The 11,770-nt window shown below is 37.0% G+C and overlaps 1 protein-coding gene across 2 annotated transcripts; it reads right to left on the bottom strand.

The window, feature by feature from the left end:
- Positions 1-376: 376 nt before the first annotated feature.
- Positions 377-11,414, bottom strand: exoc3 (exocyst complex component 3). Of its 2 annotated transcripts, none has more exons than XM_052548213.1 (13): positions 11,241-11,414; positions 10,194-10,370; positions 9,889-10,108; positions 6,888-7,569; positions 4,941-5,058; positions 4,688-4,813; positions 4,501-4,601; positions 4,298-4,408; positions 2,740-2,881; positions 2,528-2,650; positions 1,977-2,138; positions 1,723-1,844; positions 377-1,372 (listed from the first exon to the last, which is right to left on the bottom strand). In XM_052548213.1, the coding sequence occupies exons 2-13, from the start codon at positions 10,335-10,337 to the stop codon at positions 1,177-1,179; spliced, it is 2,247 nt and encodes a 748-aa protein (XP_052404173.1). In that variant the 5' UTR covers positions 10,338-10,370; positions 11,241-11,414; the 3' UTR covers positions 377-1,176. The 2 variants fall into 2 exon arrangements, with proteins under 2 accessions (XP_052404173.1, XP_052404174.1); XM_052548214.1 differs by having other exon boundaries at positions 11,247-11,399.
- Between the last annotated feature and the right edge of the window lie 356 nt (positions 11,415-11,770).

The following is an 11,770-nucleotide window of genomic DNA, read 5'->3' on the forward strand; positions in this document are numbered from 1 at the left end:
TGTCCCTTTAAAATTTGAAAAAGGTTTATATTTTATGTTTTTTATTTCAGCTGTTTAAAACATTCACTGCATAATGTTTCACATATTCATTCTTAAAATAAAACCGTAAGCAATATGCTAGTTGTACAACATTTGTATAATCAACAAAATTGCACTAATTGCATGAGCGCTGCTTGCTTGTGTGACGTAAGATGAAGAGGACGTTAGAATCCCTCAGAGCTCCTCCCCTCATCGTGAGCTCAGCCAATGAGAAGAAAGAGATTACAAATTTTAAATAGGCGTTGCCTGAGCTGAGCTGTAAAATCCACGGGCATGCGTGTGTGTAGAAACAGAGATGACCTACAGGTTAATCCAACATCGTAAATCTTTTAGATCGTTTAGTGTTAACCCGGATTTTATTCCAGTGAAAACAGACGTGATGGAGTACAGTGGTTCGTTACAGTTCATGACAGTAACCAGCAGGATGCTTCTGAATGTGTGGCACTATAGTGAAAAAGAAATTAAACTCTACATTATTCATGAGAACGAACGACACAAATGCTGCTGAATGCAACCTCATCATTTGTTAATGCACTATATAAAAAAATCTACTGAACATTTGAGTTTTAATGTAAATAACTGAAAAAATAAATTGCTATTTGTCACCAGTAGGTTTGACAAACCTAGTGTATCTTTAATGCCATATTTGAAAATGTAAGAGAAAATGCAATTTGAAAGGTTCTGGTTTTGTAACTACTTAAATGGCTTTTCATGTGAACCAAAAAACTATCATATTTGCTTTATAAGACATTGAATATAAGTGCATACTTATGTTGTCTTTCTAAAGCCTGACATCCATTAAGTACAATATAGCTGCAATATGAGGAAATATAACTCCCAAAACATATTTTGGTGCTTTTGACAAGCTTTTGGGTGAACTATTGTTTTAATTAATCTTTCAACCATTTTTCGAAGGGCAGGCTAGGATTTTTTTTTTTTTTTTAAATGTTTCTGTACATCAAGTCATCATAATAAATCTAAGCATCTGCAGTCTCAACACGAGCTGCTGCCATTCAAGTGTACATCATCATCCACTGAGATGGCAGAGAATATATTTCCAAAGTGCATCATTGGAGTCGATACTCCATTCAGTGGCCTGTTAGCGGCTTAGTAAAGGCTCTAGGGGTAAAGGTCAGATTATTTGAGCAGTTTGGGAACAGTCATAGAGGTCATGGCGGTCATGGTGTTGGTTGGCACAGTGATGTCTCTGAAGATGGGCTGAGACACAGTGGAAGAGGATGGTTTGTTCTGGTTCAGAGTCTCTATGATCATCTGTCTCATTTCTCGACTGGCATCTCCACGGACTGCTAACAGGGCCACAATGTGCTCCTCTCTAAAGACAGAGAAAAAGGTGGATCTGAGTGTCCATTCAATGTTAATGAAAGTGTTATTATGTAAAAGACCATTTAGCTCCTTTGGCAGCTGAAACATTTCACAAATTTCATAATTTTACATTACTGCAATGTGTCTAATTTTTTTTTTTTTTTTTTTTTTTTTTTTTTACACAAGAATAATCATTATCATCACAGAAATATCATCACAATGCAAAAAAAAACTAATGGCATTCAAAACATCAAAATATCTCTCCTTTTTATTTCCTTCGTATCTCGCAAAATGTGTCATCTCTCTCCAAGCAATGAAAACTTTTTTTTAATCAATGTTTTCAATGTGATGAAGTCTGACCTGATGTCAGGATATTTGGACACCAGGGTGGACACCTCCAGGTAGAGCAGCGCAGGATCGGTCAGTTTGAAGACCTCAGCGATGGCAGAGATGGAGTCACACAGCCGGTCTGTGTCCTCTCCCTGAGCACACAAACACGCTTTACAAAGAGCTCTTCAAAAATGACCATGAAGCAGTAAACCCTAGGTCTGTTGGATGACAGCAGCATGTTCTAGACATCATTCCTTCTCAGTGCAGAGGGTTGTGAGACTCACAGCAGAAAGTTTCCTGAAGAGGAATTTGAACTGATCTGCTTCTTTCATCATCCGGTCGGCTCCCTCCTTCCTCTCATCAGCGTTTTTAAACGAGATGCGCTTCTGCATGATGGCCTTCAGATACTCCACCACCACCCGCCGATGAGCCTCGCTCGTCATTTCCTGTTTGACGCACACCAATCAAAACATGGCAATAAAAACCATATCGGTTGGTGCTGAATAACGTTACTTCTGCATTAGATTCACTCATTGAATTAATGCAGTATGTAATGTTTGTGTGTGATGCGAATGTGATGCGATTCATCTGCGATTATGAACGCGATAGTGCGTAGCTTGTCAGCGAACTACGGCTCTGTATATTAAGTGCTGCTCCATTAGAAAGCAGGTGATGGATATTTATTACTAATCACAGAACCAGCTTTACTAAAGAGACACGCATGACAATCGCATGCGATTAAGCGTGCAGCTCTAATATATATGTATCGATACATAATTGTACAGCACAGTCCTGTACAAATTTAGCATTTTAACAAATAAGACAAATTACTAACCTGATTATTAGGCTTTTTAACTTTGGCAAAGTCATTAAAGTAGTCTTCCACGGTCACACAGATGGTGTCTACAGCATGAGATCCGGTCAACCACTTCCGGGTCAGCAGATCATTAAGATGATGCTGTCAAAAGAACAACAAAAAAAATCTGACACATTTATCCTAGTTACTAAACCTCAACATCTAACCGTACACAACCTGAGCGCATTTACCTCCAAATCCAGGAAGACTTCATCCAGCAGGAACTGGCAGCCCTCTCGGGCCACCTCGTTCAGGAGCTTGTCTATGGTGGCGTCGATCTGAGTGGGTTCAGTCGACTGAGAGTACTTCCTTTTCAAGCTATTTATAGACTCTCTGAAACAGGCATATTGAAGTTAATTAGTTTGGTTCATTAGCAGCATATTACTCATGTTAAGAAGTAATATCGCAGAAATAGTTTTTAAAGTAATAATGAAAATGTTTTATCACGCGCGATTATCACCTACATTTAACGACTCGTGAATAAACAAAGGGTGCCAATGTGAGAGTGCACACTGACGCACAAAATGGGCAAATAAAAGCATTTTTTTTTTTTTATGTCTCAGGCTCGTATTTTTGGCTTGATGAGCCACTTTTTAAAACTGGCTGACCAATGAGATTAGCACTTTTGTTCAGGTGCCTGGAGCTGCTAAAGTGGCACTCAAGCACGATCACACTTGATACCTAACAACGAAGAGGAAGTAGACCAAAACGATGCATCGAGGCAAGATGAATGTAGAAGCTGATGGTCTCTTTGGAGTCTAAACACCAAAAAAAAAAAAAACTCTACAGTGACTACAAAAATCTTGATAAGAGGGAGTTATTATGGAGAGGAATTGCAGCAGAAGATCAAACAGGATTCGATTTCTGCTTTTCATTAAGCACAATCTAATGTCAGTGTTGAAACTTTTGTTGTTGAATAATTATTTAACAATTTTCTGAATAGAAGCATATGTGATGCTAAGTGTGAATAATTAGAAACATTATTATGTTTGTTTATTTTGAAAGATTGCAATGATGTGCATCTCACCCTGATCTACTTCAAGTACACACTAAGTATGCTGACATCATTATTAATCATTTAGCCTTGTCAAGTAGGGGAGTTGTGTGGTTTTTTCTTCTTGTGTTCTGAAGTAAAAGAACGAGAAATATGACATCCGTGTAAGCATCTCAATTTTCTAGAACTTTCACTAACAGTCAGGGAGTGAATTTGCATGTTCAGTCGGCTCATCGCCTGCGAAAGTCGCTTGAGTATGAACCCAAAAGGCAATAAACGCATAAACGCGATAAACATCTCAGTGTGTATGAGGCTTAAGACTGCACACATACAAAAAAAAAAAAAAAACACAGGCTGTATGGTATACAAATTCTATCTTTTTACATCTCAAAATGTTAACTAAACAGGACAATTCACCCAAAAATGAAAATTCTTTCATCAATTACTCATGTCATTCCAAACCTGCATTAGTTTTTCTTCTGTTGAACCGATATTTTGATGTATGTTGGTAACCATTAGGTTCCACTGACTTTTTTTGGGGACCTCAAACTTTTTGATTACCAACATTAATGCGTCACAGAGAGAGAGAAAAACAAAACAAAAAAACTTTGCAAAGACATGCTGGTTTGCAACGAAAATAATAACAGAATTTCCATTTTTGATCAAATTGAATTTGAACTTTTTAGGAATTCCCGGAGACCCTGAATTGCCAATAATTTAATGCATTACTCATTTATTAATTTCAAGACACTCACTTGAACGTCTGACAGTTGTTGATGATGGCGATCATGTACTGAACGTAGCACTGCGGGAGCTGACGATCTTTCAGATGCTCCTCCTTGTAGCTGATCGCCTCCTCTCGATACCTGCATACACATGCAAGAGTGGTGAAAATGTGCATCTTTACCAATAATGACAACTTTTATAATGATCAGCGGTCAGTTAGAGATCCCAGTACCTCACAAGGAACGAGTGCATCTGCTTCAGACAGACTCTCAGCACCTGCTCTTTAAAGGTCTCGTTGATCTGCGCAGCCACCTGCAAATTCTGCTCAAACATCTGAGGAGCAAATAAAGGAAGATCTCATGCCAAAGCTCACGTGAGTGGGTGTATTAAAGCATGAGGTCAGCTAGAAGTTGTTGTACCTGGAAGACAATAGCAGGTAAGGTGGTTTGGTAGTAGCCGTCCTGGTCGGCCTCAGGCTCCGTCTCCTTCTGCCAGTCTTTCTTATCAGTCTCCAAAGCTTTGCGCAGCCAGCCTGTGATGTTTGACTGGAGAGAATTGGAAGACAAGAGGGGGCTGCTGAACTGAAAATGCTTGGTCATGCACAGGTTTTCAAAAGTCTGCGCAGTATGTAAGATGTAAAGGCTTTTATTTTGAGTCCTGTGCTGCACTCACAGTAAAGGTTTTGAGGTATTTGCCCAGCAAATTATCCACCACGTGTTCGGGCAGCAGTGGCTCCAGCTGCTTGACGTCACACTCAGGCTGCAGATCAGGATGAGCCATCATCTCCACACTGAGAGAGACAGAAGACAGAACCAGACATCACTTACACTAACACACCAATTACACACGCTTCTGCTCCTCGTCAATGTCAAATGTTAGAGGTTTTCTAAAAGATTTGTATGACAGAATTAAATGGGAGTACATTTAGAATGTGATTAAAGAGTAAGTTTGAACTATGTGAGTATTTTAATGACTGATGCCAATTTCAAGTAATATATGATATAGATTTGGAAATAGGTAATAGATAATGCTTACATGTAGTGACCTAAATGTACGAAAAATTGACCAAAACTTGCACACAGTGTTTGATACAATATAAATTTAGTAAAAATGTAAATACTGGAAAATAGAAAATATTTATTATTTACTGCAGAGCTTGAATCTGGAAGTAAAAATAGGTCAAGATGTAAATAATCAGTCACACAATGCTTAAGAATTAAGGTACCACACTAGCTTAGTTTAAAAATGTTTTTGTCATTTCCTCTATCTGTTTTTGGAAATATGACTAGGATAAGGTTAATCAGAAATTATTCATATAACTGCCATCCATGCACGTTGTTACTGGTATTAAACTATTAGCTAATATTATTAGTTAAAAGTCAAACTTTTTTAATGCACTTTTTTATTTGATTAAAAAACTATTATTGTTTAAAAAAAACTGAAATATAAAATACAGATGACATACAGATGAAAAACAGACTTCAAAACTTGTAAACAGTAAAGTTAGAAATGATGCATCTGCAGCCAAATGCAATAAAGCTAAATAGAAAAAAAAGAATAAAAATGCCAAAAAAACCACACAAAACGACTACAGCTTAAACTAGAATGAAAATATAAAAATCAAAGCAAATTCTAAATATTAATAAATACTATGATAGTATACTGTATAGATGCAAAGAAATAAAACAATTCATAGTGCATCCCAACATGTCCTTCAGCATGTAAAAGCTGAAGATCTGCAGACAAGTCTCTATCTCCTGCTCTGTTTAGCTCTACTACACACAAGTGCATTAATCTTCCGGCTCAATCCTGTGAGCGCACGCGATCTGATGGTCTGCTGTGAGTCCATCAGTCAAGCTGTGCTGCTGCTCTCGGCTAATTGCTCCCTGCTGCGCTCTGACAGACTGATCTGCCACTGAGGAATGTGATGCTGAGTGAGGCTAGTAAAGGCAGCATCACAGATGGCCGTTTTCTCTTCAAGCAAATGTTTACTTTCATTTCAAATTTACTAAGTTTTTCATTTAACATAACAGCTGGAAACATATAAACCCTTTTTTGCTGGAAAACGATGGCATATGATAGAATTACCACAGCTAGCCACTTGATAACATTACCTTGATGAGATTTAAATAAATTCAATTTAAAACAACAGTATTACTATATATATATAATAAATAAATAATAATAAAAAAAAGGCATGATTTGTCTTTCATAGAAGAGGTGGCAACCAAAATAGAAAATTATTACAAAGAGAGGCTTATTTGATTTTTGAGTTGAAATCATTAACACCGACTGGTTTAAATGAAGAGTTTTCTGTAAAGAGAAATTATCCCTCATTAATTAAGATCAGCTGTCAACAATTTGCAATTGTGACTATATAAGTGCGTTGTTGCTTTTTGCCTCATGAGCACTGAAGAAAGCATGGACTGAAACCCTTTTTGCTTTGGTCCGTTTTTAAGACACCTTGCACTTTTTTATTAAAGTATTACAAAATAATAATAATAATATATATATATATTTGATAAAAACCATCTATCAGTTTTCACTGACAGATAGATCTCAAGTACTCATGCAAATCTCTGTTTCATTTACAATAAATGCAGTCCACATGCATCTTACCTTTTATACGTGTTGAGGACCCACGTGAGAAGAGACACGATCTCGTTGGCTTCCAGATCTTCAGCTGCGAGCTCCTGCACGCGTGCCGACACTGATTTAAGATACAGGTTTAGGAACACCTGGAAGGTGTTATAGTGTGGCGGGAAGCACTGCACCATCAGGTTCTTCACCACGGTCAGGTCATCCAGAACGTACTTCCTAGTGATCTCCAGCAACCTCACCAGCCACATCTTGTCAGACTCGCGTGTTTCTGACTGCGTGCTCTCGATGCGACCGCTCACGGTGCTCTCTAGGACTTCATTCATTCGATTTTTCCAGGATTTGGGCCTCCCGGGTGGGATGAACCCGGTCTGCTTCTTACGGTCCAGCATCTTGCGGTCGATCTTCTCTTCACGCTCGATGATTCGGACCACAGACACCAGCATGGTGGGGTCGCGGCGGACAGTGACCATGGCGCGTTGGAGGACCATCCAGAGTTGTTTGGAGAGTTCCTCTGACAGGCCCTGCACCTGGCCAAAGTAGTTACGAATGAGGTTCATGTCATGGACGTTCTTGCTGTCCATGCGATACTGCTCGTACATGAGGTCATCTCGGGAGCACTCCAGGTCCATTAGCTTGCGGTGAGCTTGAAGCAGCTCGCCCTGCTCGATCAGATCATGGGTCTCTCGTACGATCTCAGGTACTGTAGAGGAGGGAGCAAAATGTGGGTGCAGTGTCAACAGATGCAAATCATACCAATATAGCATCGATTAGAAGACAAAAACTGTATGTAACTGTAAATAAATAAATACATACATACATGGCAGTGAAAATATATGGTAGTAAAAATTAGGTAAATATTGTTGGAGAAAAACAAGCCGTGAATGTACATCAAAAACATCAGAAAAGTAAATAACTCAATATAAAAATGTATTTAAATAAATCCACCTGTAAATGTACAATTGCCATAATAATAGCTAATAAACAGTTAAATAAATGTGTTTAAGATTTGGAGAAAAACAACATTTAAATGTGCAATAAACTGACAAATAACTAATACATATTTTATAAAAATAACTAACTAAATGAATAAATAGGTAGCAGAGGTGGGTAGTAACGAGTTACATTTACTTCGTTACATTTACTTGAGTAATTTTTCGGGGTAACGAATACTTTTCGGAGTATATTTAAAGATGGGTACTTTATACTCTTACTTGAGTACATTTTTTGGGAAAAATCTGTACTTTTACTTCGTTACTGTGGGCGACGCCCCTCTCGTTACTTTATCTTAATGCAATAAATGCTTCAGTTTATTCCAAACGCGCCGTCTACTTTTCTCTGGACAATGAGCGATGCCCATTCGCGAATGATTCATTCTTTTGAGTCAACTCTGTTCAAAGGCTTGATCAAACCAATTGGGAAACGAGTGAATTGGTTCATGAATCAGTTTGATTGAGTCGTTCAGTTCCATGCTGCACGCGCTGAGCTCTGAAGCGGTTCACTCAGAGAGTTGTTAACGTTTAAGAATATTAGCAGCGTTGAAAACGGGGCTATGGAACTGCACTGAATTGAAAGCTAATCTGCAAAGGCTATTCTTTGCTTGCGATGGAGATCCTTATTAGATGAACGCGTGTGCTGTCTACTGTTTAACAGGTAATAACTTGGGCTACATTTGATTACAGTACACGATACCACTGTGACATTAGTTTGTTGTACGTGTGTGGCTTATAACAGGTTGAATGCAGCTTCCAAAAGACAAAGAATAGCCGATTAAGATTTTATTAATTTTAATACAATCACACCAGTGCGAGTACGTTCAGCAAGTCATATCATCAGCTGCTAAATTCAGATCTGTGATCGGTTGCTGGCGCTGAGCCAGAGACAGACGCGTTTTTACAGCGCTGCGCATTAACCAATCACACACGGTTCTGTTGAGCTTTTGAATGCAATGGCCAATCAGAGGTGTTCCGATGAGTCATCGCTGAAATGCAGGTGCTTCCTTCACTCGCTCACTTACTGAATACCTCTTTCTGCCGAATTCTCTCGTCAGAAACAACAAAGTGCAGATGTGTGTACGAATCTATAATTAAGATATTGATTTCACAGTGTTAACAGTTTCAGTGATTTTAATGGTAGTTTCTGAGAGTGAATGAAATCTAGACTGTCAGTGAAAATTATGTTTAATAATGTAAATGTTATTTGCTCTCTTTCTGAACAATGAAAGATTAGTAGCAATATTTATATCACATTAACTTTCAATGTTAAATTCACATTTAAAATAAAGTCAGTCGTATTAAAAATATGTTATGGCATGACACCTATATTTGTTACTTAAATAAACAGACAGGGTTTTATAATAAATTACATAAATTGGATTAAAGGCTGATGAAATATATACATTTATACACACACACATACATTACATACATTTTTTGTCTATATATCTATATAAAAAAAGGCTCCGTATATATGACCCAAAGTAACTAGTAAATAACTACTTGAGTAGATTTTTTATCCGATACTCTTTTACTCTTACTCAAGTAACTATTCAAGACTAGTACTTTTACTTTTACTTGAGTAAATATTTCTAGAATTACTTTTACTTTTACTTGAGTAAAGTTTTTGGGTACTCTACCCACCTCTGATAGGTAGTAAAATGACTAAACTATTGTTGGAAAAACGTGTAAATGTCCTAAAAATAGGGAATACGTGGTAATAAATAAATAAATAAAATAAAAAGTAGTAAAAATAACCTGTAAATTACATACATAAATTGTGGGAAAAGCATACCATTGGAGATAAAAAACAAACAAATAAAAAAGAAACTGCAAAGGTGATGTCAACAGGGAAAAAAAAACATATTAGAGTAATAACAATATATTTATTGCTATTTTTATTATTAAATATTTTAAATGAAAAAATAACCCGTGGACATTCAAACAAATCCTATTTTAATTGAGTATCTATGATAAATGACTCAACCAGAGTAAATGAATTCAACTCGAGCAGCATCCGGCCTCACCTGAGAAAATGTTTTTGAGGTTCTCGACGGCTGAAGCCAGCTGACTGTGCTGAACCACTGCGTCTTTCACGTCCTTCAGACTCTCTATGGTGTTTATGCTCTGCCTCCAGTCTTTACTGACGTCTGCCAGAGAGCTCTGGATGTCTTTCACATCACACAGGGCTTTATGGAGCTGCGTGAGGCCTGTTCGTACCCCATCCAACTGAGACTGAATAGCAGCCTGAAAAGTGATAAAAGGCTTGGTTTAAATGAACTGGTAAAACCATTCTTCAGATCAACAAATGGTTAAATGCAAGTAGCGTCACCTTTAATCTGGCTTCCACGGAAGCTTTCTTGCGCGCTTCTCTCCGTCTGTACTGCTCCACTTTGTCGAGTTGGTCAGAGCGCTGCAGCATCCCAGCAACCCTCTGCACTGCCGTGGCAACCGCCTCTCTGTTCGTCTCCTCCATTGTAACTGATCCCAAACTGCAGGGTTCAAGGTACTAAAATGGAAAAAACAGCAAGGGTTAGAAGTGCTGATAATGACCCTAACTTCAGAACAAGAGATACTGAATGACCCGACTCAAACAGCAAGAGTTAAATGCACTCAGAATGACTGAAATAGCTGTAAACATCACCAATACTAAACTGATGGGTTAATTGCACTGTAGTGTTATTTTCATAGACAGTAAAAGAGTTATTTTAGTATCACTGAGAGAATTAATTTGTCATTAATATTTTAAATTACAAATTCAATTTGTAATTAAATTAAATGTTTAAATTTATTTTTATGTTTTTATGTAAATTTAACATTTTTATTCTGCTTAAATTTTATTCAAAGTTTTAGCAATTGTGTTGTTTTTTATTCGTTTCTGCTTAAAAACATGTTTATATTAGCTTTTATAAAAGTTATAGTTACATTTTAAATTCATCAAGTTAAACTAAATAAAAATATGAAATAATTGCACATATTTTACACTATTTAATTTCAGTTAACGTTTATTTTTTTATGGTTTTAATTTTATTTCCTACTACACTGAAGTGAATCATAGAGCAGACGTTAAATCTGAACAAAATTACATATCTGACTGAGCATTTGCATTTTTGCAGCTGGTTAGTGCAGTTTTTGCATGTAGTATTTAAGCTAACACAAACAAATAAAACTAGTTACGTAGACCTGGTATGGTTTAGGAAAAGAATCAAATAAAACTGTAATTTGTTTTATTTATTGTAATAATCGCACATATCTTGCTGATTTTCTGTGCTGAGGCCCATACTGACAGATGCTACCTGGCTAACAATATTAGCATTCAGAGGTCTGCGCTTTTCATACATAGATCGTTAAAATCTCGATGTCATGTGAAGGTACTCACCCGGACCTGGTGTTTGTTTTGCGAGCTGCGAGTTGTTGTTATGACCTGTTCATTGATATTTTATTTTAATGTTTATTCTCTTCATTTAATGTCATAACAGCTGCTTCTTCCTGGTGTCGCCCAACGCTCGGTCAGATGAAGTCAGCGACTGCGCCGAGAGCATCAACCGTGCGCAGGGTTTACGCAGAAAACGGACCAGTGATTGAAGGACAACACTGTGAAGATGTAATATATATATATATATATATAATAAAAACTAAATAATTTATAAATTAATGAAAGAGTAACTCATGTACAGAAACAGATTGCTGAAACTGAAATATTATAAATATTAATACAAATAATAAAATACAGTGTTTAGGCCAGCAATGGTTTAACAGTCTGACAGTTAATGATGTAAATTTCCTCTGGGACAGATAAAATATGTCTATCCATCTAGTGGCTAATTCATCATAAAATTTTGTAGGGAATATTAATATATTTACAAACAGGATTATTTGAACAATTCCTTAATAAAGTATACTTCCCAC

The sequence above is a fragment of the Carassius gibelio genome, chromosome B2 (genome assembly GCF_023724105.1).
Source record: "Carassius gibelio isolate Cgi1373 ecotype wild population from Czech Republic chromosome B2, carGib1.2-hapl.c, whole genome shotgun sequence".
Lineage (NCBI taxonomy): Eukaryota > Metazoa > Chordata > Actinopteri > Cypriniformes > Cyprinidae > Carassius > Carassius gibelio.

Excerpts from the sequence above, each read along its gene's own strand:
- exoc3 (XM_052548213.1), bottom strand. The coding sequence starts at position 10,337 with ATGGAGGAGACGAACAGAGAGGCGGTTGCCACGGCAGTGCAGAGGGTT. Across the intron at positions 10,109-10,193 it reads CCGTGGAAGCCAGATTAAAG|GCTGCTATTCAGTCTCAGTT; the intron begins GTGACGCTACTT and ends ATCACTTTTCAG. Across the intron at positions 2,882-4,297 it reads AACAACTGTCAGACGTTCAA|AGAGTCTATAAATAGCTTGA; the intron begins GTGAGTGTCTTG and ends TGCCTGTTTCAG.